Below are 27,429 nucleotides of genomic sequence, written 5' to 3'. Positions count from 1 at the left end.
GAAGAGTAGTACTAAGATACTAAGGTATTTCCTATATTTTGTCCATGCCTTGTATATATTAATTAACATTGTGTTAAAATTAGAGGTGTTTCTTATATGTTGTCCATCCATTTAAAGCAGACTAAATATGAGAAACATCTCTGATACTCAACAGCACCACAAACTGCCTCTAAAATGACCATAGTTTAATAAACACCAGATCATCATTTTGAAGGGGAAACTGTCAATATTTCCGTTCTTCAGGGCAATTGAGTTTTGTTGCATTTTTTAACTTCAAACAGCAAAATCTGCACGAGATAATCTAATAGCAGTCAAATGGGATGATTACACACAGTAACTTACATTTTACGCAACAACAAAACATGTTTCAATTACAAAAGTTAGTAAATCACATTGTGCATGAAGAATAATAGGCTATTGCCATTATCTACGTTCACATTTTGGCTTTTCTCAAAACAGGCACTGCACGGCACGGCCGATCTGTTCTGCACACTGCTGTGACCAAAGCTCTATATGTTTATATATAATTAATGAGAGCTAATTCATAAACCTCAGAGGAAATTGTTTATTACAAGAACAACTGGACAGCATTTTCAACAACAAAAACTGTGAAATGTTGCAGTATTGCTATTTCATACATACAAATTCCACAATGTCAAGCAATCTGTACATTTGAAAATAACATTAGCAAACAAGAAATTGTCGAATCATGAACATTCAGATTTCGCTAATTAGGATAGAGAGAAGGAGAGAGAGAGAGATTCATGGAATTTGCAAAGTTGTGCAGGACAAAGAGCAGATTAGCACTCTTTTGTATGAATGTCACCATATGTTTGTATGAAGTCACAGTTTACATAGCTGGTGCATTTTAAACACCAATTGATCAAAATGCAAATATCTTCAAATAAGCCAAAACAAATTCAAATGTAAAACAATTAGAATGCATGTAAAAATCTGTTCATACAGATCTGTTCAATAACCAGCTACATATGTAGCTCTAACTGACACATTATAAATGATTTGTAGCAATTAGGGGTGGCATATTACTGTATCTCTGAATATTGCAAAAATGTGTTTAGTTGGTCTGTTTCATACCAGTTTTTTAAACTGGCAACATTTCTAATGGATTATGTCCCTTTACAGTATGCTGTTGAGAAACTAATCTTAAAATGCCTGATGTTTAATTCACTGGGCCCGCCTCATTTAGATTTCCCTAAACACTTACAGATCATTTAACTTTACTTGGGACACAGATGTCACTTGAGCCCAAAATTAAATTAAATTTTATAAATAAATAAATTAGACCTACATCACTCCCCACTTCACTCCAACTCTGTACATATTCTCATACCATACGTACACAAATACATGCACACACTTCTTTTTTTCTTGTCCATTTAGTGTCAGTGCCCTGCAAAAAGTTGCTATCCACAAATGTTGCTTTTCTTTTTTTACTGAAATTGTATTTTTTACTGAAACAACCATTGTAAACACATCAAAAGAAAACGGCCACCAACTTCTCTTAATGGACAACAAGCCAAACTTTTCCACTTTCAAATATATTTTACAAAGTACAGAAGTACTGTAGCTGGGGTTTGGCCTCTCATACTCTTGACAACTGTGCATGAGCTTCACAAGAGAACGCTAATATCCAGTTACAGTATCTATTATCCATGCACTGTTGCACACATTCAGACACTCAAGTCAAAGTCATTCTTCATTCATCAAACTTTCCCTCATAATAGCATTGTTATTGGCTCTAATCAGTCCCAGAACACTTAATTCCAAAAACAGAAAACAGTGTCCCTTTTTACTGTTAATAAAACATGTCTTTCTTTAGCCACTAGATGTCACCACAGATTGTGCCGTGTCTTTGAAATCCATCTGCTAAGTAGGTTATCTGGCTTCTTGTGTTTCAAAACAACTAATGGTATTCAGAGGCAATAAATTATATATCTTTAACATGAATTGTACACCTACATCAAGTATAATGATTAAATTGGCAATGATCCTTACTTATTTCCACATTCACACTCAAACTCTCCAATTTCTATTATCATAAATAGTAAATGATGGCAATGTAGTGTTAATGAATAGATCTTAGTGATGTTGAGCAAAAACATTCAAAAACTAACCTGCGAATATATTTTAAGGCAAAGGGAATTGTCAAGGCATTTCCAACACCGATATTGCATAGCTAAGGCAGCACAGAACTGTTACAGTGATATGTACAATAAACTGTAAATTCAATGCCTTTTTATATACACAATACCCACATGTATTAGTGAGTACATCAACATGTATTTACACATTCATTCTCCTAAGCCTTAGACATGTGTATATGTGTAGCATTGTATTCCAGAGTACAGTTTGGTCAGAGGAGTAGCTTCCAACAATTCTGTTTTAGTGACAATGACACAAAGTAATACAACCTTCACTGCTCCTCATATTTTTTCACTTAATCCACGTAACAGTAGAAATAAAGTTAAAATGTTTTACTGCATTAAACAGAATCTTGAACCTGTACGCATTTAAAAACAGATATCTATCTCAACAACATTAATTGTTGTGAAAAGGTGGCATCATACATTAATAACAGCAGACCAATGTACAGAGATTGGTAGTGCATGTAGTGTTCATAATGTCAGAGGAATGATGGGGTTACCTTTGTCTATGTTACCTATTAGTATTTTGTAAATGTGAGTATAATGAGTCCTATATGAAACACACAACTGTGGGGAGACTGAAAATATCACAGTCACCAGTATTTTGACTATCAAGGCAAGCAGAGATGCTGTGGCAAACCACAAGAGGGAGCCAATCCATCTGACTAAAGATGTAGTGTTGACACTGTTTATAGAGTTGCAGCTTAAAATCCCTGGCACTTCACCATGCCCCTCAGTGGGGCACATGGCAGCACATATGCTCTCTCTCCATCTCTCTGTATCAACCATGAGAATTTCACAAGTGTCTTTGCAAAAACAAACCATATGATTGGCAAAAGCATCCCCATGCACACATTAAAAGACAGTAAAAGTAATATTAAAGACCATTCCTTTGGTAATAAATAATTTGGCTTGAGTGCAACATAAAAGCAATTTGAACCCCCTGCAGGTATTCAGAGGAGAAACTAAGTGAAAAAGAAGGAGTGTTAGACATGCAATGAAAGTCTATAGCCCAGTCTCAAGTTTTTTTTTACACAGTAGTCAAAGTTTGTTCATGACAACAACCCCCTGTGTCATCTGTGCTACATCCAAGCTTCAGGCTCCCTGACTGTCCAGGGTAGGAGCAATCTTTGTTGCCCATTGCTGGGGAACGTGGTTGAGGATGGATCATATCTGTGAAAGCCTGGTGTAGGCTCTTGCATGTGGCTGGACGACCAGTAGAGCGCGAGCTCTGAGGGGACAGCGGTGGGGTGTGGTTTGGGGAAAACGTGTCGTAAGCCTGCAGATCTCTGTAGCTGACCGGTGTGGGGATACGTGATGGGCTGTTTTCTGGCCTGTTGTCAGTGCGAGGCCTCACCCTGCCTCTCAGTTTGTGCTTAGAGATAGGGGCTATGCTGTCTGCCTTCTTTTGCCCTTTCTTAGTCTGCAGCCCTTCTCCTTCGGAGTCCCCGTTGGCCGGGGGTGAAGCTGGTGGGGGGGATTCAGAACGTGATTCGCTCAGGCTGAAGCACATGGAAGAGGTTTCACTAGAGGAATCCTGGAAGGAGCAGTCCTCAGAGGGGGGAAGGGGCACAGGTGACCGACAAGCCTCTGGGGGCGGGAGGTCGTCACTGCTGTCACCATTTTCTAGGTCATGAGGGAGGTTTGGCTGGTGATTCTCCAGAGGAACATCTCCTTCAGGTCCTGTGCCCCAGCCAAGCTGACCCTGCTGACCTGTCAGCCCCCCTGTGGGAGGACAACCTCCATGGTCTCCATTCATATTCCTACAGTGGAAAGCAGGTTGTGAGGGGACCTGATTCATCAATCTGTCTGTGTCTCCAAGACCAGGCAGGGAGGAAGGGGGTTCTCTCTCCTCGATGGAGCTAGAGATGGCTGGGAGCTTCTTGAGACCCCTTCCACGCTCCCCCCAGTGCTCAGGCGCTCCTTGACTTAAGTTGTGTGGTCCTCCAAAATTGTGTCCATGAAGTAAATTTAAGGGGTCCTCCAGTGGGAAGTGACGGGAATTAGTTCTTTTGGATTCCCTGAGGTCAGGCAGAGTTCCTATCTTTGCGCCCACATTCAGGGAGGAGGTGGAAGAGTTAGAGGAGGAATAGGCAGAGTCAGTGACATTAGGATCAGTGGGTGCTGGTACTAAATGTGTCCCAGCTCCCTGCAGGCTCGCTCTTTCTGGCGCTCTACAAGACACTCCTCTAGCCTGCTGTGTATTGGCCAGAAACTCAGCCTCAAAGCTGCGATACAAGTCCAGCTCTTTCTGGGGGTCTAGTGTTGTCAACATCTGGAAGCCAAGGCCTAGTCCTTCCTCCTCGGACTCCTGGCACTCCAGGCCAGACAAGGTTCTATGGTGGCCTCGCCCAGCAGAGCGAGGGCCCTGTGATGTCCGAGGGGAGCGGGCAGTATGATGGTGAGAGTTGCGGGGAGTTGAGTGAGGTGAACGTCGCCCTCCTGAGGTGACTGGTGGCAGAAGTCTGCCTTTTCCTATGGAGGGTGAGCAAGGTGCAGGAGGCCTGGGAGTAGTTATAATTTTTTTGCTGGGGCTGCTGTTGTTGTTCTGGACCCCTTTAATAGGCGAGTTAGAGCATGAGGACGACTGCCTTTTGGTGAACCCACCACCTATTCTGGGAGAGGATGGGGGCAATTGTTTGCCCCGAAGGTCCTCTCGTCTGTCCGGAGGTGGGGGCTGAGGGTCTCTATAGCAGGAAGCGGGTCCTGGGCTGGCATCACTGGACCGAGTACGGCAGGTTAACTTACTCTGGCTGTGGGAACGTTGTGCATGGAGCCTCCTCGGGCCCTCGTTTCCGAGAGAGCGGCCTCTCTCTGTGCGGGATGTTCGCGATCCATCAGCGCATCCTTGTGGTGGGTTCGGTTTGAGTATTGGAGCGAGACCAGGACGTTCCCGAGATTGACTGCGAGCACGGGGCAGTGGGGGACGCAGGGATGGGGTCTGATTTCCAGCACCAGGCCTCTCTATCACATGCTTCCCTTCCTTGCGATTGACAAGCAGGACTACTTCATCACCAGAGCGTCGTGAGGCACCACCCTGAGAGTACCGTCCCCCTCCTCCTCCTCCTCCTCCTCCTCCTCCTCCTCCCCCTCCCTTAGAGGAGGCTGTAGAGGAGTCACTGTCTCCAGACAGACGTCTTGTCACTGGCAACTTTGTCTCCTTATTCCTACAATGTAGAAAAGAGTAATTAATATTCATAATATTACCCCAAACGTTTTGTAGATTTTCCCCATTCTCAACCAGACACTCCACTGTCATGCACCATCAGGTATTATCAGCTCCTTACTTGCACATACAGGAGGAAAAAAATCTCAATCGATTTGTTGAGTACAGATCAATAAAGTATGTATTGTAAATTGGATATTTAAATACCCAGCGGTGGGTGTGTTGTTTGTTTAACTATTAAGATTGAATCACTTATATCTTATATTTTATTATTATATTATTTATTTTTTTACAGCATCAGAAAACAGTGTTAAAACAGTTAAGTTGTTGTCTAGAAAGAGTCCATGCATTTAAAGACCCATCAGTCAGTTTAGGAATGTCAGCATGCTGCCGTCCTGAGTTTTGCCTTTTGGTGGTAAGGATACAATTTTGTTTTCAGTTAGGTTGTGCCTTTAATTTGTGTTTATTACACCGAACTTCTAAAGTTATCCTTAGAAATTAGACTTGTATATTTTCAGGCATGCTAACTTGCCTGCATGGAGCCCACCTGTTGACCTACTTCCCCAGTTAGCTGTGAACAGTTGTCTAGGGATAGTTGTCAGATTAGTCTTTATCTAGTCTGGCGCATTTGAAACAGGATGACCCACCCACATAGGGTTAATTCCAATGAGCTGTTGCCTTGACGTCTGGTCTGAGCCATCGCTCAATACAGAAATGAGCCACACATTGGCTTGAAGCCAAAGTAAACCACCATTCAGCTCCAAAATGTGTTAAACAATGGTGTCTTCACACTCTGACATATAGGGAAGGTATGTGACCAGCTAAACTTTTTACCAGCTTCATGACATTTTATTGTCTTTATATCCCACCGAGAAAGAGCCACTTATAATGGCCTTAACGTGCCACTTCTCTATCACTGATGAGCCGCTTCAGAAGCATATCAAAGAAAACTGATGTGTGGTTTCATTTGTCAATGTCTTCATACTAATTCAGAGCATCTGTTTGACATGCAGGAGCAACAGCTCACACAGAATCACAGCCATCTTTAGGCAGTCGAACTGAATGAAAAGTAGAAGAGAGAAGACTAAGGGAAAGAAGAGCTGAGAAAATGTGTTTGGTGTCCACCTTGTAGCCACTAGGAAGTGCTGTAGGCTGGCTGCCTGAGATGGGTTTATCTGGCAATGTCACCTGAGATTAGATAAAGCTGCTCTGGTCTAATCTGTGGCTTCCTGGCATGTGTATTTGTTGTGTATATTCCCAGTTCTTTGTGTGTTTGTTTGTGTGTGTGTGTGTGTGTTATTTCTGACGGGTCATCTGTGGGCAAAGCAAGCAGCAAAACACTGAGTGTGACCTGCCAGGTGGTAACACACTTATCCCAACACTTATCCACACACTTGAGTAGGCGCAAACACTCACCTGAGAGGATTAAAGTGGCGAGGTTCTGAGCGGTCTCGTGGCGGCCGTGGAAGTAGAGTGCGTGCTGCGCCGGAGTCAAGTTCGGTGGTGACAGACGGGTTCTGTGAGCGGCCGGGCCGCGTGGAGGAAGAAGAGGCACATGGAGCAGAGGGGGGCTCCAAGGAGCGCCTGTCTGGAGGTTTGTAAGGTGCGATGCCATCATTTCGCCAGTGTGGACCTGGGCTGGTGGAGCGGGAGGAGTGGGCGCTCGAGGACTTGCTCTGGGCTCCCTGACCTTGGCCACTGGCTTTAGCCTGGTGGTAGCGGTGGGCTGTGGAGACAAATTAATAACAAGTGTTTAAGACAGACCTTTAACCAACATTGTCAGACAGCCTGTACAATCACTAAGGATAAAAGTCATTTAGAGGTCTAGAAATATATCATAGCTAACCACATCAATGTCATCAAGCTCTTAGATAGCAGCAGTAGATAACATATTGCATGCTTCCTTGAGCCAGAGATAGACAGACCCTCACTTGTGAGACTAGGCGACCAGCAAGATGCTGATGATCCCACTGTTTAGGGAGAACATTTATAAAACACAAATGCATATTTCTGTAATCACTTGATACTCTATGATCTTCAACCTCTTGTGGTTTTAAATGTAGCACCAATTATGATTTCAGATAGTGTCAGCTGTTCAGGCCAGACGCTTGGCCCTTGACATCACCACTTCAGCAGCAGTTTGTTTATGGGCATGTATCACTGTGCTCTGTGCTGCTAATCATAGTGAGTGTAAACATTGAATAGTTTTGGTTTATAAGCAAAAAAAAAAAGTCTTTGAGTTGCTACACAGATGTTTTATGGAATCAGGTAGCAGTAGAGGATTACAGAGTAAGAGTGACTTCACATTTTCCATTACAAACTTGATCATTTTGAAGGCCTACATTCCCTGGCTAGAAATACTTTTGTTCTGGTTTTTAGTATGAAACAGACTGATTGTTGCTGGGTGATATAACAATGTCAAATCAGTCAACAGCAAAAATCAGAATGTGTATAATGAGAGAAATTTAAAATTGGATTAGTTATAGTTATTTATTTGTGTCTACTAGGACTGTATGACAAACACTACTTCTCAACCTTGCTGACCTTCACAGTGTCTGCTCCTAGTCTGAACACAGTACAGCAGATGTGAATCATTTGTTTATGATTTTAAATGCATTATGAATTATGCAATACCGAGACACAACAAGTAAGTTGTTTTATAAGGGGCTGACGGGGAACAGGAAGTGACCTCACCGAAAGCAGCACAGCGACATGGGTCATGCTTGTCCAAATAGTGCTCTAATGTGTCCCAGCCCCCTCCAACACGCACCATCACATGAGTACGAAGGACCTGAGGGATGAAAAGAGAAAACAAGGCTTCAATAGATAAACAGAAAGTAACATACACATTCACACACAAATAAAGTGGCAAAACCTTTTGATATACTGCACTACCACACACACTGTCAATAGATATGCAAATTCCACAAGTGGGGCGGCTTGCTGAAGGCTGGCCGGTCTTCAGTGTTACGTAACATCTAGATGCACCCCTGCCCGTGCCCCTGCATCTCCCTCCCCCACACCTCCTCTTTCTCTCACATCACTCTCCCAGCTGCTGCCATTATGAGGGCTGTTCATTGCCATGCCAACTCACAATTAAACAGAGTACGGTAGCAGAAGAAAGAGCCAAAGTGCTGTGCTCTTTTTTTTGGGCCTCTCTCTCTCATGCCTCTCAGCTGGCTTCCCCGTGATTTCAGAGGGGAGCAGGGTGAATTAGCATGGTAACAACTCACCCCTGCTGTCCTCTATGCTCTCTGAGATTTTAGTTACCGAGGAGAGGAGAAGAGAGGAGAGGGGGCCTGGATAGCCATAACAGAGGGGGGGTTGGTGGATATGTCACTTCTTACTCTCGTCTGCTCTTTGAAGCACACGCATCCGCAAGATGAGACCGAAGAGCCTCACTCCCTGCAGGCAGAAGCTGCCTTCACTGAAGCAACACAATTTGCCTGATGTGAGAGCCCCGTGGATGCATCCCCCTGCCTTGGGTTGTGTAATAGGGTCTGCCAGCCACATGTTTTAAAGGTTGTACCCGTGTCTCAGACGGCAGGCAAGGCAAAGCCATAATGACACATCTGCGTGGACTGGCACAGAGTTTATTTCCACCAAATCGCACATGGCCGAGTGCTTCATCTCCGCGTCCCTGACTGTTGTCAGACACAGACATGTGCACCAAAGTCTGACCCCACCTTCTCTCTAATACAATCCCTGCCAATCCACTACAAGTCTTTTCATCGGCCTTGCGCCCCTACTACATCAAATCCGTCGAAACAGCTGATCTGCTTATCTCTATCAGACCTGAGAGTATAAACTGCTTACTCTCCTCTGCTGTAATGTCAGTAACAGGTTTACTGTTTGTGTGATGCTGCGTGGGCATCATGTGCCTGCAGTGAAAGGCTGCACGAGTTTCATATCATATATTTGTATCCTCACTGATGTATAATTTCCACAATAAAAACATCACGAAAGGTCAGTGAACAGAGATCCCCATACGGTAACACCTTATAATAACCATCACTAATAAATAGTAAATTGATAGTTAATTAATCTTTAGTTAATAGGTATATAATAGAGCCCGACCGATATATCGGCGGGCCGATATTAGGCATTTTCCAAATTATCGGTATCGATACGAACTTTATAATAGACATCCAAAAAATGTTTATTGACAGTTTATAAACAATTTCTTAATCACTAACAAAAAGTTAAACGTCCAATGTGTAGGAATTTCTACCATCCAGCGTTGAGATCAGATATCGCAATCAATTCTCTCGCACCACGCCATTTAAAGTACGTATTACAGCTACGGTAGCCTTCACGCTTTAAAAAGCTGGTCTCTTGCTCTTTTCAATATCCTTTTTCTTTTTCTGGGCGAAGAAGAAAACTCCTGTTTCTGAAATTTGGATTCTGAATACATGTGGTCCTCCATGTTTCCTTCTTCCAACTTGCCGGGGCCGGGAAGCTACGATACCCATTAGCAGCACCTGTGAGTTTATCATGTGACAGCGAAAACACGAAAGGTAGAGCAGTATGTCCTGTATGTCCCTTACCGGCTAACGTATTTCAAGACGGCCCATGGATATGGAGCGTCTACCCCAGTTCATGCGAATGCAAATGTAAAATTTCAAGCCAAAAGGAATACTTGGAATTGATGGTGGAGGTAAATATTCATGAAAAAGGACAAGTTTTTGAACGGGCAACACAGATTTTAACTAAACACGACGTTACACACTGGACCTTTAATATAATATATAAAATGTTTTGATGTGAACAACAATAAACTGTTAAAATAACATAAATTATATAATTAGTAAACATAATTAATTATCATTTTGTTGTTAGTTAACAGTAAAATAACTATTAATTTAAGTTTAACTAAATATCAATTTAACATTTATTAGCGATGGTTATTATAGTGTTACCTTGCTTTGTCTAAGTAGTTTACAGAATAGATCTGCTGTCACTTCTGACTTTTATCATTATTTTAGTTTTTGCATAGTGTACATTATACTATAATAGAGGTTTTGTTGTGACATAAAGACATGGTTTCACATCTCTATTTAATGCCTTTGTTAATGTTAACTGTGGAGGAGGAGTAGCTGTCATGATGGTAACAGCTACTGGAAATCCAAATAAACAAATATCTTTGTGTAACTGGAGTGGGATAATTATATGACTATAATGAGAATTATCAAGGGTCTTAAAATGCTGTATGACTAAATCTTCATTTATTGAATTCTCTATCACTTGTTGTCATATCCAACAAGCTTATCATGCATTCCACATGTTATACATGATTCTGCAGCAGGAATCTGCTGACGAGTCTGTTGAGGCTAAATAGACAACATGGGACCACGTTTCATTTTAGATCTATGGCTTAGCTGCCTAATTTCCCAACCACTGAAGGGGTATCACAGTCTTCAGTGTAGAGAGACCCAATCCCTGTTTCTATGGCAACAGCGAACAGAGAGAGACTTCTTGTCACCATTGTGGGGGCGTGTTGAACCTATTTCTTCTTAAATCTGGCTGGTGAGCTCAAAAATGTAGCTCATAGTTCATTTCAGCTGTTGTGCCCCACAACTGAAGGCATCTCCTCCCTCTAGGGAGCGACTTCCCTAGGGACAAATACGCCTTATTAACTCCCCCCTCTGTTCATATGATCCGTTCAGCCATTAGCTTTCTCTGCTTCATGCCTTCGTTCAGCCCAAGATCCTTGTCAGAGCTTTGGTATACTGAATAGGGTTTTTCTGGCTTTTAAAGCGGCTGCCCACTTCCTCCCCTCAAAAGAATAAGGGAAGTGTGTTGGCCGCACTTGTAGCTACTCAGGCATATGTGTGATCACTGTCATCTCCAGTGAGGAATGAGGAAAGGGTAGAGACAGTGTGTAGAGAGAGATAATCTGACAAGTCAAAAGGCTCCCAGACAGAGACACACACACAGACAGTCTCTCTCTGTCTCTCTGTCTCTCTGTCTCTCTCTCTCTCTCTCTGTCTGTCTCTCTCTGTGTCTCTCTCTCTCTCTCTCTCTCTCTCTCTCTCTCTCTCAAACGGGCAGGGCAGGCATGTCTGTCCCATTATGTTTTAGTAGTAGTAGTATGATAGTATCTTATCTTATCTTAAAATGTCTGTTCCAAACACGAGCTTCCATTAATCAAACACTTCCATCACAATCCATTTTAGGGACTGTAAGGAAATTATTAGAAGGGAGGAGAGATTATGTATTTTTAATTTTGCTGAAGGGAGGAGAAGTCTTTTATTTTTTCTTCTCCCCAAATTTATACATCAGCCTTCCCTCGCATGATTAATTTAAATTAAATTAATTAAATCAAACAGCCGCTAATGATAGCTTTAGTGCACGTAATTGCTCACAATTGGGATTATGACATGAAATGAAAATGCAGAGGAGAAAAATCCTGTCTCTGTTTCAGGACTTTATTTACAGAGAACCACTTTTTTCTGCATCATAACAGAAAGTATGATGTTTGGATTATGAATCATGAATCATCATAAAAATGAAAAAAATTTAAATACAAAATTCAACTGCTCTCCGCATTCCTATAGTTTTCTACAGACCCTTACAGTTTGTCCCACTGATTTCAGTACACATGACACCTTTGGAGAAAATAGAAAAAAGCTATTTCCCAGACAGGCGTGTGTGTGCTTCACATAGTGTATATCACATCTCCCTGTCTGGAACAAGTGGTGCCACTAAATGTGAAGAAATATTGACATTACAGACCTATAATGTAAATGCAGACCACATGGAATGCCATCCAACGAGTCCATTAATCTGGCTGGGGCACATTTTAGGTAAGTGAAACCAAATCGATCCCTGGTATCCACCAGCCTTCCTGTCCATTCCTGTGAGGCCTGATTTGGGTTGGGTGGCAGCTTTTAAACTGAAATTGAGACAAGCAGTCCAGCAGAAACAGGCTACAGCCAAGATAAGGGCTCAGGAAATGACCTAAAGCTCCAATTGTGTCTCAGTGGTAAAAAGTATAGTCCTGGGAGTGGGACAGTTTGTTTTCTCATGTGAGAGAGATGAATCACAATGCTGTTACATACAATGTAGGCTACAGTTCTCTGGGTGGTTTATCTGTTGCTACATAACCCTGCTCTCCTTGAAACAACATATGATGCCATATGCCAACACTGTATGGCTCTATGCAATTACTGCAGGCCTCACAGCCTTTTGTGCCAAAGTAGCTTCTATATATCCAGCTTAACATGTAGTGTAAAACTAACTTAAGGATATTTCAGGTTATTACAACTTTGGTCTATGTTGTCATTTCTACCAGAAATCTGTCAACATCGCTATAACGCAGGGGGCAATAATCACAAGCCGTCAATTAAATCAGACTATTTAGTCAGATAAACCACCTTGTCTGGAGGTAAGTGTGAAACCCATCAACATCAATTTCTGGCAAGTGCTGAGTAACAATAATCTGAAGAAGAAGATGAAAAAGTACCCACACATTGCCATCTAGTTCCCATTTCTTTTTTTAATTCAACTTGAACATGACAAAAATTTGACCACAAATGGTCTTCCTAACTGTACGTACACACATATACTGTCTATGGTTGCTGCCGTTTGCCGCTGCTTGCCGCTGAACCGCGTCATAGCTCATTACCATAAAGTTGACCAAAGTTCAACTTTCTGATTGACGCTCAAAACGCCCAAAACGCGACGCCGACAGTTTTGACGCTCCTTGCAGCTGAGAGAAGCCAGCTTCCATTGAAAATGAATGACTTCCGGTATCTTTAGACGCTCAAGTCGGCGGCGGTGTGTACGTACAGTTAGGCGTCCCTGTAGAATAAAAGAATATTTAGAGCCAAATAGCAGTGTGCGGGTATGTTTTGCTCAAAGTTAAACCACAAGGTTGTTCCGTAAACTGTGATGGATGTTTACCATTGACAGTAGGGTAATAATTATACCAATCATTTTCATTTCTGTCTTCTAAATAACTAGTGGGTTAGACTGCTGGAGAATGACAGTGAGCATGACCACTCCAAGCTGTCAACAAGGAGCCTTAGAAACCTCCTGCGTATCTTCTGGCCTATAACACAATCTCCGACCAACAACTACTCACTCGGTCCAATCAAGAATGCATAGATACCATCATCATGAGAAGACGGTGGAGATGGATTGGACAAATCATGCGAAAAAAACTACAGGATGACATCACAAGAACTGCCCTCCACTGGCTCTTGAAGGAAGGCGTAAGAAGGTAAGACCCCAAGAAACATGGCGTCGAACAGTGGAGAGAGAACTGAAAGCCCTAAATCAGACCTGGGGAACCATCCAAAAGTTTGCCCTAAACAGACAGGAGTGACAATCCTTTGTTGCTGCCCTACATGCCAGTAGGCATAAAGGGCAGTAAGTACGTAAGTATGTTTGCCATGTTGTCTTAATAATATTGCAGACATTTGTTCTGAATTAAAAACATGTTTTAAAGACTGGAATTTCATTAATGAAAGCAAATAACGTTTGTGTTCATGCAGTTGATCAATACATCTTGAATGTAACGTCTTCATTTTTATTAGTTCATTTTCCTGTTTACCTTAATTTATAAACAGAAAATGTGGACACAAAGACATGTGTCATGGCTCACAGTGACAGACTATTCTGATAATGGTATCGAGGGCCTACCCTTATGAAGATCAATGCACTGGAGTCTCCCACTTTGTACTTCCCCTCCGACACCTTGATCATGGGAAACTGAGCTGGACAGGAACACCGGCCCAGAATCTCACGCACCTGAGGAGAACAAAACAAAAGCAGTTTAACATCCACAGCGGACAAACATGACACACACATCTGAGAGGAACCTGACAGTGATCCCTTCCTGTTCTTGAGGTCAGTGCCCCCACATGTGATCATGTTTAGTCACATATATCTGTAGCCATGAGCAAAGCCCTGCCGGTCCTGAGCGGGATGTGTCAACAACACAATGAATCTGTTTTATGGTGTAAGAAATGAGCAGTCTTGGCTGCCTGAGAGTATGGGGGTGTTGAGTGTGCATTGTTAGTGCGTCATCTTCCTGCCAACTTTTCTCTCCGAGCACCCACTGAGCGTTAGGGTGCCCCGCCCTGCTCTCTCACCACATTAAAAGCCCTGCCTCATCTCATCTCTGCAGAACATTTTGGTAATTTAGTTACACCGCACAAGTGTCACAAAAGCACAAAAATACATATGTGACCATGCTAATGAATACTCTGCCTCTCTGTGCTGTAACATGACAATGTGGTGATGATGTCAGCAGGCCTGTGCTGCCAGCTGGGTTTTGAATTGAGAGTCATAGCCGGTGGCCTTGCTGTGGTTGGGGGTGCTTATTAGGCACAGACACAACTGCAGGGTGGAGCGAGATCTGCCTGTGTTGCACAGGCCTGGGCTCTCGCAGGATTGGACAACTTTGATGTTTTTCTTGGCGTCTCTCTCAGACAAAGGCGTATGCACACTTGTCAACCAGGAGGGAGAGAAAGTAAAGCAGCAAAGTGGACAGAGGAAAGCACAGGAAGAGAAGAGGAGCAACTACTCCTAGTTGTGCGTGCAGGGGCAGCCATTACCATTGGCAGGAGAGTGTTTTATTGATATTTAAGGGATCAAATGGAAAATATCCGGTTGTGAGCTCCCACCCTTTGGCTTGGCTTGCATGTGGTGTGTGTGTGTGTGTGTGTGTGTGTGTGTGTGTGTGTGTGTGTATGTGTGTATGTGTGTATGTGAGCAGGCTGGCCTATAACACCTAGTTATTTTCTTCAAACAGCACCCCTCATTCTTTCCCATGCTGATTAAAGAGGGAGGAATCAGCGCTAAGCCTTAGCACCTCACCTCGCCTCCCTCTCACCTGCTTGTCTTTTCTGTCTCATCTGCTTTGTTGTCTATCAGCCTTTATTCTTAGCCCGTGCACTCGCTGACCAGCCCTATATTTGTCTTTGCTGTCTTTGTTTTGCTTACATTTCTACATCTGCTTGCCCTCTCTCTTTCTCTCTGCTCTGTCACTCCGTCTTTCATCCTGTCAGTAGGTGGACGAGCCCTGTTTGGAAAAAACCCCAGCCATTGACTTAATGGAAAGATTGCTATGGCAACAGACACACACATAGCCTTACCCTTCCTTTTTTAACTGTACTTTTTTTCATTCTTGCTATAGTAAAGCCTTTCTCTCCCTCCCAAAACCTCCCCCAGAGCAATTTGGCTGAGGTCATACGTTTTCCTCCAGAGGGAAGGTGACAGACTCGCACACTTTGTCTCATACGAAACGCTGAGCAGGATACACAGTCAAACCATGAAGTGTTTTAATAATAACCTAATCAATAGCAGCCCTGGCATTTGAAATATTTACTCTGTGGAGCTTTTGACACGAAATGTGTGCACTTCCCATGTCAATAATGGGTACACTCAGACACACTGAAACTGAAACCAACACACACACACACACACACACACACACACACACACACACACACACACACACACACACACACACACACACACACACACACACACACACACACACACACACACACACACACACACACACACACACACACACACACACACCAGAATGAGATAGAAAGGGAGGAGGGAGACAAGGTCATGCAGTAAACATGCAGAAGTGGAGCTGGAATATTGCGAAAAAACTGAAGGATGAATTATGGATGCATGTTGGTCACATGAGAGACGCTTTCAGCAAGCGCTGCAGATGTTTGAGAAGGAAAAGAAAGAAAAGACAACCAAACAATCCACAGCACGCCCCTATTCTGAGAATCTACTGTATCTATCTTAACATAGGAATTCAAGAGATGTTTTGAGCAGAGAGAGAAACACTTTCATTATTAAGAGATTGCTGTGACATTCCCTTTGGATTGAGCAGCTGGGATTGTCTCCAAGCAGTTTAATGTAAAGAACATATACAGTACATATTGCTTTAATGATCCCACTGATCAGATCACGTCATATCTGCTCAGTGCGAGCCAACAATCTGTTCATTCCTTTCCTTCCTGACTTGTAAACATCTGAAGAGCCATTCATGGAAGAGACTAAGGGGCTGAGCAAACCCTAGGGATGAAGAGAGGAAATGGGAGGGGGCGATAAAGATGTTTAGGTTTTATTCCCCATTTTCTTTTCTGATTTGAAATGTGGACTAACATGCGACACTAAGACAGTAGGTTAACAAAATGGTATCATAAAGGAATATACAAGATTGCCAATATTGTTCCACTCTAATAAGTCAATTTGCTGTTGTTTTTAATTTAAAGGTTATGTGAATATACAAAATATAGTTCTGGTTTTAGATTTCTGGTTTTGTGGTTCAGACTGGGATCCACATTTCATAAATGTACTCAAAGAAGCCGCACATTCATCTGAATATTACTCTGTTCTCTCCTCATGAGTCAACAAACAATGTACAGTACAACCACACAGTCATCAAACATAGGTGTGCTGACTGGCCTGCTGCAACTAGCTTCTTTTTATGATTGCTATGCAAAAGGTTAGTCATTGGCAATCTCCAACAATAAAAACATTACAACACACCCCACAGGAATTTATATAGGCAGTTGTTAGGATTTGACTTCTGTGAGTCAACTGTAGGTTGGAGGGTTTACGATAGAAAACAATTTTCAAAAGGTAAAGGAAATTGGGAGCATTATAAGATGGTATAAGATGTACAGTGCTTTCAAGGTGAATTAAAAAAAATGACAACAATACTCTTCTCTTAGCTTATCATGTTACCCTGAGGATCTCCTGTCATGACTGGAAACTTCCCAAGATAAAGCCATCTCACGATCAGATAAGCACATAGAGACAAGAAAACGCTGCAGGCGTCTGTTTGGGTGGAGGGAAAGTTTTTGGAACTTGAGGGATGATTGCTTCACCACCCAGTAAGCATTCCAAAAGACTATGAACACTGAGACAGCTACATATCAGACTCCATACTCCTATTAAACCACTTTCCTAACAGCTTGCGTAAACGACTCCACTGTGGACAATCATGCAACATCTCATAACCTCCTTTGCACCAAATGATAACTCTTAATAACTTAATAACTCTCTTAATAACCTTGGCGGTGCAGGCAGATTACAAATAACTGAATGAATGCTGATTATGTTGGACCTTTAGCCTGGGGCCAAACTGGAGAGATCATGAAAATACATGTATTTAGAGACTATTAGCATGCTGGTCCAACAGGCCAGACCAGCAGAGATGAGACAGAAAAAACAGAGTTGGATAAATGCCTCAGGATCAGGTGTGTCAGTTAAAGTCTGTAACCTTCCACAGGGCAAAAGGCAGAATAATATAACAAACAAAGAATGCATTGCCTTTTAGGGAATATGCTCACTTTCTTCCTGGCTGAGAGTCATGAGAAGATCGATACCACTTTTACATCTGTCCATTAAATATAAGGATAGTCAGCAGCCGGTTAGCTTAGCTTAGCACAAAGAATGAAAACAGAGGAGACAGAAAAAATCCGAAACTACAGCACATTTACCGTGCAAACACAAGAAAGCAAATAAGCATATCATACAAAATGTCAAACATTTATCATTTACAACCTTTATCGGTTACAAAAATAATAACATGCCTTCGTATATTTTATAACCTGTGTTGTGTGTCTGGGTGAAAAATCTAATCATACTGGCTCCAGGAAAGGCCTCATCCGCCACGTCAAGGAAACCATTCTCTGAAAATCGATGCCTGTCTTCTGGCCACATGACAAACTGCTCATTGGGCTGGTGGGAGAATATATCAATCTAATGGACATCAAATGCTGCAAGGCGAATAACTCTATTATTCATCTGCTTCAGTCAGACAGCAGTTTAATTACCCAGCGCAGGAAATTAAAAATCAGACCAGTCATTTGTTGGTTTGTTTTTCAAATAATTTTTGGGCATTCTAGGCCTTTATTAGACAGGACAGCTAAAGACTAAAGGGGGAGAGAGAGGGGGAATGACATGCAGCAAAGGTCCGCAGGTCAGAATCAAACCCGCAGCCGCGGCGGCAAGAACCAAGTCTCTGCACATGGGGCGCACGCCATGGGAGCCATCCAGGCGCCCATGTAGGTTTGTTTTGATGAGGCTCAAGAACACTCAGCACTTTTTCCTTGTGACAGCCGAGGTTAGAGGGATTGATGTTCTCATCCTGACAGCCTCCACCTGAGACCAGCATGAGGAGGCTGCTGGCTGGTGCAGAAAATAACCAGACTACTCACACAGACAGAAGCCTATTCAGATAAATGATAATCATTTAAACAATCAGGGGATAGCACAAAATGCAATGCAATAACCACATAAAGCGGGCAATATGCAAAGTGCAGAGTCAGCTGTTTTCACATGCACCCTGCAGCATGGAAAATAGTACGGCGGAGTGCAATCTGATCTGTACTGTTACTGTGCAAAGTATAGAGGGTAAAACAAACTCACAAATAATAAACCCCTAAAAACACGAGTGCCGCAGTAGGGAGAAACACTGAAGGGTGCCACGCTCTCTCAGCAAAGTGTACGAGTGTGACCCAATGCAAAGCATGATGACCTACTTTTCTCTTTCACTCTAGCTCCCCTCTCTACTGTAGCTCTCCCTCCCAGAGTAACATCCATTCCAGTCAGGTTTAACAGAGTGTACAGTGAAGTCACTCTAGGCACACTATCTGTTGTCTACTCCCCTTTTTTATTTCCTGAATGCATGAATTGGGCCATAAGGTTAATGGAGCAGACTGTCCATATAGGCATAATACACACATGTTCTCTCTTTATTACCCCTTCTCCCCTTTGCTCGGCTGGTGTCTCCATCTAAAGACGTTGATTGAGAAATCAGCCTTTGATTGCCTCGCTGTCAACAGTCTATTCACATCTCCCTCTTCAATGCCACTAATAAGACATACTGTTCTTTGCTTTATTAGAGACTTGTGGTGGGGGATGGGAATGAGGGCTCACACATATATGACTAAACAAGGGCTGAATGTTGAAGCCGAGGGCGAGAAGAGACATGAACCAGTTTATATGACTGAGCAAGAAGAAGGATGAAAGATGCGGATGAAGGAAGGCTGTGAAGCTCCAATGGCCTGTTGTTATTAAGCTCAGATGTTGTACTTTATAGATGTCCTTGCATGCAGTAAACATGCAAACAATTAGAGTGCATTATGGGGTGAGTAAGTGTAATTTCAATGATCACATCTATGTCACTTTGCATAGCTCTGTATGTGCCTAGGGCCTTTTTTGCAAGACGTAGAAAAATATACAAAAAGGTCATTTTTTTTGTAGATAGATGTTTCTTTGCAGAAGGCTGCTTGCAGCGTATAGGAAAATACAGATCCAATCGAAGTCGCTGTCATAATCCCTATCTAGTGATGATATGGAAGAAAATCCCCTAATGCATAGGATAAACGTTATGTGGACATATAGCAGTGTGAACCAGCTGCTGTCTGTACCACTATTGAGAAAACCAACATCTCCAGGAGTGGCAAAAAGAAACATTTATTACTGACTCAATCTAAGATTAAGGAAATGAGACGCCAGTCTTCCTCAACTTTAGAGTGGAAAACTGTCCCACAGTGATATGAGTAATAATAACGCACAAAGCGGCAGAGCACACACAGCGGTGGTGAGTGTTTACATGAGGGCGCCTTGTAGACAACAGCTTTCTTATGATTACATACCCATTGTATCCAACAGGTAGTTGTTGTGACACATCAACTGTTTGCATTAAGAGTCACTTATTATTTATATATTTACTTTAATTTAATATATACATGGGGACACATTTTTACTGTGATTATTGAATAGCCAGATGTCCTTAAAGGGACTTCTACTTAAAATTTTCCTGCTGTCAGTATTCAGACTGTTACTACACTCAATAATGACCTGTAATCCTATTATCACTACACGTGTATTGTCTTGTTGAACTCAACAACAAGATTAGTTTGATCATCCAACTACCACACAACGTATAGAAGAATATACAGTTGCCAAATGTACAAATCTCATTGAGACAATGAGCTGCACAAGATAGCACACTGGAATTTAAAGTTGGTCTTGATATGCGATTCGGAATGCATAAATAGGATCCTGTATAAAATACTTGGTGGTCATGCAAACACTGTACAGCTCACATTGTCAGTTTGAGATTTAATTGGATTAAGGCATCGTGGTGGCAGAGACATGTAATGGCATCGTCCTGGGTTCACGTACAAACAGTGATTGTAGGTAGATGTTTCCCAACCCCATCAGTTGGCTCACATTCAGTTTTTCATAAAGAAAACAAGATAACTAAAAGAAAGCTGAACATTTTTAGCATTTCAGTTTGTACAAGTATCTGAGACACCCGTGCACATTTCTGTGGGAGTTAATGGCCTGGTAATTCATTGATGACATTTAATCAATATGTTATTGCATCTGATTAGGGAGGCATCTCATGAATAGGTTGATAAATTATGTATTTGAAAACATCTGATTCAAAATTAAGTTATCATGAATAATAGGTCAATGCATATTTTGCATAGAAAAAAACTGAATAATAATGAAAACAAAAGAGCAAAACCATCCTGTAAAATACAATCTGTGTTGGATGATGCAGGCTGTGGATAGTGGAACTACCAATGAAAATATGCCCTTAAACTTTCTTCCTCTTTCTCCCTGTCAGATACTCATGTCTACTAGTGATGAGGTTTCCAGTAACGGCACACTAATCTGTTGTAAAACAGAAATACAAATTATTCTGCAGGATAAACTTGTGACTGATGTTATGGAGGACAGAGAGCCCTAAAGCCTTGCAGCAAGAACTGCGTGGGTAGCCTATGGAGTAGATATTGATCAAACTTTAAAGAAAAAAAAAAGGATTTCATTTTCATTGTTTCCTGGGTAAAACAAAAATGGTACAGTCCATGACATTAAAAGAAATCCAGTGGGAATATGTCATAAACAGCTGAAGCCATTAGACAGGATGTGTTGGTACAACTACCCTTCATAATACTGTACTATTTTTCATCTTAGTACCACTGTGGTTTCTCGGTTGAAGAGCCTCATGTTGCTGATGTGGGCTGTTCTGTGCAGCTTGCATGCAAGCAGTTTTCTAAGGTTGACAGGGAGGGTGGAAGAGATTTTATTCACCAGACACATGATGACTGGGAATGCCACTTCCCAAATCAGTCAAGTCAAAAGCGTCTGATGGTCACTGTCCGACTGCTGAGGGATGTGTCAGTGCAGATGACAGAAAAGGAAAGACAGGCATACGCTCTGTAGCTTTCCTGGGATCTTTTTGCCCGGATAATGCAGTCGGCTTGTTTAATCCTCACTACTCAGTCATATGAGTGAGAGAATGGGGATTCAGACAGTCTGGATACGAACAGCGCACATCCTCAGCCACATGCTCTCCTATTTCTGTCTGTGGAGGTCACACCGGAGCCGCTCTGCTCTGCTGCCTGACCAGCATGAGTGTGACTGTCTCCCCTCCTCCCTCTCTGCTGCCCCTCACATCTTTGGTGCCAAAGACAGACATTGTTCTCTTCTTCATCATGAAAATATCAACTTCTCCCCCACTCACAACCCAAACGCTGGTCTGTCTTATGTCTTCTCATTAGCTTCGCCCTAACAAGACGTTTGGCTGGTGTCAGGCAGGCCCTGGCAAAGGTCAGCCAGTTCAACAGGACAAATGACAAGAATGGATGCTTTCGACTCCACAGGAGAGGGAATGTATTAGAACCAAACTGTAAAAAGGGACATATTTTTAGATGTGTAGGTAAAGGAGCTGCAGAAGCAGTATGATTAAGAATCTTTCTTGCCTGCAGGATATTGTTTTGATTATTCTTGATGGACAAGCTAAATGAAAGAGGCTGAAGATGACTGCCAAGACCGTAGAGGCAGAGCTGACAACAAGAATGCACAAGAAATGAGTTGACCTGTGACCTTTCAGAGACCTGTTGGGTTGTGTGCATTTGACACCCAAATTCTTGCTTTCTCTGAAAGTTGTGTTGGCAATCATCTTCAGCCTCTTTCATTTAGCTTGTCCATCATAGCACTGGCATGATATTTTCAGAGAGGGTGCTTTACTTTTGACACTTCTCTGTGTTTTGCGAGAGATCGGCCTTCTATCAGCTGCTTCATACTGTTCAGCACTACACAAAACACACCGGATTATATTCCCTTCTGACCAAGGCCAGAGGGTAAGAAGCCTGTGGGAAGCTGTATTTATACTGTATTTCACACATGATATGAGTAGTGATGATAAATTTGTGTGGTAATTGAGCTGTAAGATTTATGATGACTTGTGTGAATCATCATGCAGTTATGACACATTATATGAAGTCAAATAGGGTTATTCCGAGTAGTTCAAGCAGGGTACTAATATGGGCTACAGACGCTTGAGTTTATATCGTTTCAACTCACCAACTCATCCAAATTGCGCATGTCACATAAAACCCTCTTCTGCGGCCAGATGAACGGCTCTGGATCAGGTTCATCTTCATCCTCCACACTCTGACTGCTCTCCTTCCGACTGAAACACCTGCTGGGCGGGCTCTGCTCAACTGGCTCCCCTGCATCACTCCGCAGGCTCTCCTGGTCCCGGATCTCCTCCTCGATCTCCTCCTCCAGCTGGATCAACATGGGGGCCAACATGCCAAACTTGGACCCACGTCGCGCCACCTCAAGGAGACACAGAACGAAATTCTTCTCGTTGCATCTCTCCACCAAGTCATTTGTCTCAAACATGAGGACGTCCTTGATCCAGAGCTCCTGTCTGCACCAGCTGATGAAATTGGACACATTGTCCCGCGCCACGAACGAGCCAGGAACAACATTGCGTGACTGAAAGACCACATCTTTAGATGGCACCTTCATGGAGTTTGCAGCCTCCGGGTACTCCAGCTGGAAGTCCTGCGCGGCGCGGTTGACGTTGTTGGCGTGCCGACAGAGGGCACAGCCCGTCCCCAGCCCATCCATAAAGGTGTCCGCAGTGATATCCAAATCGTACAGGGTGTTCAGCCATTCAGCCAGATCCTCCTTCATGGCATACAGGTATTCTTCGCTGGATTTAAAAGGCCGGATACTCTTGGAGGCGGAGGACTGGATGTTGCTCTGATCAGCCATGTTGTCGAATTATGTGTTGCCGCCTATCAATAAAGTCTATTTGATAATTCCAAATTGTCTCATTGCACAACTGCACTCCAAAGCGTCATCCGCAAAATAACCGTGTTGACGCACCCATTCCGGATGGCATATCTGGTTTCTTATGGGAGCTCCTTGAAACCAGGCTTTGTGTTGTCAGAGACATATCGGGATGCGGACTGGCCGTGGCGCATGGATGCGTTTTCCGGATGTCTCTGCGAAACCCGTTTCCTTTAAAGAGCGCATCGCCGGGTCCCGGAATGAGAAGGAGAGTGGAGCAGTCTGGGGCGCCGATACACACCCATGCGACTATCCGTTAATCCACCCGGTGGGCGGTGGGTCCTCTTACCCACAAAAATCCACGTGGGACCATGTCTGTGTGGTGGTCAGTCAGCTCCTCGTCGATGTAATCAAGACCACAGAGCAGCACTGAGTCCACAGCTCATCTTCCCTGCAAATAGTCCCGCCTCTTGCACTGAATATGTTGACCTGCTGTAGCTTAGACCAGCAGAGCGACTCGGTGGCACATCCCATTATGAGGGATCAAGGCTCGGCAGAGGAGGAAAATTTAACCCCATGTTCACCAAGTCAGCATACACTCTTTAAAACTGTGACAAGAGCACTTTATATAATGCTGGATTAATGATGCATCATATTTTATTTGTTGATCATATGTCTGAATCGACAAAGTAACTATTAATTACAGTTGTCAAATAGTAAAAAGTAGCCTAAAGTAGGCTAAAATACTGTCAGGGATATTTATTCAACTCTAGTAGTCTAATCTCTCATTCATGAGTTTATGATGGTCTTGCATTGGTTGCACTGACTGTTTAGGACGTTTTACTCTGTAAGAAAATTAGAAATTAATTTTTTTATGATTTTCATTTGGGTTAACACATAAGCATGCTTCATAATGAAGTCTCTGTGTGGTCTCTTTACAAATAGCCTAAAGTGATAAAAGGCCAATAAAGCTTGCATCTCAGCATCACGAGACACCAACTGTGCTTAGTGCAAGAATTGCCCTTCCAACCACCTCATCTTATCCAACGATTAATGCATATGTTAGTTCAGCTTTAACAACCGTATCTAAATCTCTCTTGTAGGTTTTGTAATACTGTGTGATAGTTTAACACAGGTATACTGCACAAGTCACAGATGTCACACCTGGGGAGGAAAGGCAGATCAGCAAACCCTGAAACAGCAGGAGATTGGGGATTGTAAAGAGTGATAGTGAGAGATATACAGTAAACAGTGTTATACAGTCTAGTCAAGTAGGCTGTGAACAGAGCACAAGACCAAGTAGCAAATTCAAGAGCACATGATTTTCTGTGTGCATGATAGAAAATGTGTCTGTCACATATGGTACGAGGCCAGGCAGCTTTATTTATAGCACATTTCAGCAACAGGGCAATTCAAAGTGCTTTACATAAAATATTAAAGAGCAGTTAGAAATGAATACAAAATTAAATACAGATAAAAATACAAGAATAAAATTCACAGTACAGTACGAGAAATGAAAGAAACGCAACATCAAAAAGAAAAGTATTCAGCCTTGATTTAAAAGAACTGAGGGTTGCGGTTGCTGCAGTTATCTGGAAGTTTGTTCCACATATGTGGAGCATAAAAAACGCTGAACGCTGCGTCCCCTGTTTAGATAACAGCTGCTTCTGTTAGTGCTACTTTAGTGTTAACTCAGTTAACTCAGGAGACATGTAAGATGTATCTCCTTCTATATCATCTAAAAAAAATACCAAAGGAGATGAGAATGCAAAACCAGACATGCTGTGATACTGTCAGGACTAATGTTTACAGCTCAACGTGGGGTTTGAAATCCAGGTCAAACTGTGGTGCAGAGACCTGTTTTTCAGGTTTTTAGGGGTGTGTTAAAATTTTGAAAAACATCAAGTAAACACGCTTGTGAGTTTAAAGACAGTCTGTAAGTTAACTCTAAACAAAAGGGTGGCCTTACAACCACATCATAAGGTGTTTTTAATACAAACTCAAATGTGTTAATGTTTCAATAAACTTGTTTATAAGGTTATGTCAATTATATAGGCTATATGAACACTTATTTAAAAAAAAGTCATTGGGACACACATGAACCCTTATTTTTCATATATAACTTAAACTTTTCAATCGTAGGCTATAAATACACCTGAAATATGTATGTTCAAAAACTTCCGACTGGGCCTTTAAAAGTAATTTCCACCATCTAATGTCCCCTTTAACAATCTTTTGGAGCGGCTCATGTACTGTACTAGTGACTTTGAATTTAAGCGAAGCCCACTGCCAATAAGGAGGGCTTGTTTTCATTTAAAAAGAGGGATGTGTCTGTTTAAGAAAGAGAGAAAGAAAGGAAGGGAGGAGGCGGAAGAGAGATAGAGGGGAAAAGACTGGGAGAGAGAGAGAGGGAGAAGGTGGGGGTTGATGAGATCATTTTCTGGGCCTGGATGAATCAGCTTTTCTGTCAGGAAAGAGAGAGAGAGAGAGAGAGAGAGAGAGAGAGAGAGAGAGAGAGAGAGAGAGAGAATTCAGCACTCTATTAATCCACATGAACAACTGGCCACAGCAAATGAGAAGCACTTCAAGATGTCAGCTGTGACAAGGTTTCCCCCAAGGGATAACATAGAGGGCTGTAAATTAAAGAATAAATAAAAATAAACCAGACATGTAGCCTTGACTACTGTATCCTGTCAATAACAACATTGTGAAGTGAGACCACTTCTAACGTGCAAAGCTGTGAGCTGTTTAAGTGTTTGGTAAGAAAATGACCTATTGACCAAATAACAATGAACATCTCACCAGATTATTTTGACAGAATCCTACAGGCAGGATTATCTAGTGGTGTATGACACAGGACTTTCACCAGGAGACCGGGGTTCGTGTCCCGCATGTCACGTTTCCTAAAGTCGCTTTCTTCTTTTCCTGAACCCAACCGTCCCGTTCTTCCCGCGTGTCACGGAACCGCAATTCCAACCCATTACCTTTTCCTTAATTTAAGGGGCCGTGTTTATTTAACGGAATTCTTCCGTGGGCCCATCACCAAATTTTCGGCGATTCGTGTTCATTTCACGGAATTCCGTGAGATCAGGTTTTTTCATATATAGTTTTAATAGCCATGTGCTTGCCATATGTTAAAAATATGTGCCAAAGATTGACATCTGTGATTAATAACGCTTAATTTATAGGGAATACTGCAATTTAAAAAAAGTAATGAGACCCTGACTGAAGTTAAAATGGGAAACTTAGCAGTAGCCTAAGTCATGGAAAGCAGAAAATAAATTAGCCTAATGCCAATTTGATAAGACTGTTTGACTTAAATCTGAAGGGTAAGCTAAATTAAATAATTTATAAGAAAAGACTTCTAAAAGAAAGGCTAAGAAGTCCTGAATGCTATTGAGGTCTGTCCCTTCAGTGTTTTGTGTGAACAAAGAGATGGTGACATTGATGCGATGCCAGAAACCAGGCGCAGCCGGTATCATCGGTCACAACTGTAGCACCAAAGTTTCTCTTCAAACTGCACCACCTATTGGCAAGAAAAGTAACAGCAGCAGTCATTAAGACCTGCAGATGTGCTCCATCTATGGACAAGGAATTTAAAGTAAACAAAAAGTAGTGCATTACTTTGGGTCTAGAAGTGCCATATATATTTCTCACACCCTCAACTGCTCTTAGGATATGGTAATAAGAATACAGAAATCATTTCTCAGGTTACTCAACCAGGGCAAGTACATAACGATGGGGGTTGATTTTATTGGGGCAGCAGCCTAAAATGTGTTCCACCACTTAGGCCTCCAGGGAGAGACGTTTGATCCTTCTGAAAGCCGTCACAGATCAGAGAATATGGCTTCAGCAGAGCCAAATTATTATCTGTGGTCTTGACCAAGTCATGTGAATGCTTTCATAATCACTTTACAGATCCTAAAAACGTCAATGACTTGAAACTGCAACTCCTCTACACCATCTATAATTTAAAAGAGACTACATTAATACATTTGCATTATA

General features: G+C 42.4%; 1 protein-coding gene across 1 annotated transcript; it reads right to left on the bottom strand.

Moving 5' to 3' along the window:
• Positions 1-560: 560 nt before the first annotated feature.
• Positions 561-23,858, bottom strand: gas2l1 (growth arrest-specific 2 like 1). Its single transcript, XM_028577866.1, has 6 exons — positions 22,705-23,858; positions 13,978-14,085; positions 8,026-8,122; positions 6,748-7,057; positions 5,272-5,332; positions 561-5,235 (listed from the first exon to the last, which is right to left on the bottom strand). The coding sequence occupies exons 1-6, from the start codon at positions 23,404-23,406 to the stop codon at positions 3,196-3,198; spliced, it is 3,318 nt and encodes a 1,105-aa protein (XP_028433667.1). The 5' UTR covers positions 23,407-23,858; the 3' UTR covers positions 561-3,195.
• Between the last annotated feature and the right edge of the window lie 3,571 nt (positions 23,859-27,429).

This window comes from Perca flavescens, chromosome 5 (genome assembly GCF_004354835.1).
Source record: "Perca flavescens isolate YP-PL-M2 chromosome 5, PFLA_1.0, whole genome shotgun sequence".
In the NCBI taxonomy this organism is placed as follows: domain Eukaryota; kingdom Metazoa; phylum Chordata; class Actinopteri; order Perciformes; family Percidae; genus Perca; species Perca flavescens.
This window is presented reverse-complemented; position numbering and strand designations above follow the sequence as displayed.

Coding starts and splice junctions, on each gene's coding strand:
- gas2l1 (XM_028577866.1), bottom strand. CDS start 23,406: ATGGCTGATCAGAGCAACATCCAGTCCTCCGCCTCCAAGAGTATCCGG. Junction 8,123..13,977: donor GTGCATTGATCTTCATAAGG/GTAGGCCCTCGA, acceptor TTCATCCCTCAG/GTCCTTCGTACTCATGTGAT. Junction 5,236..5,271: donor GAGACAGTGACTCCTCTACA/GCCTCCTCTAAG, acceptor GGAGGAGGAGGA/GGAGGAGGAGGAGGAGGGGG.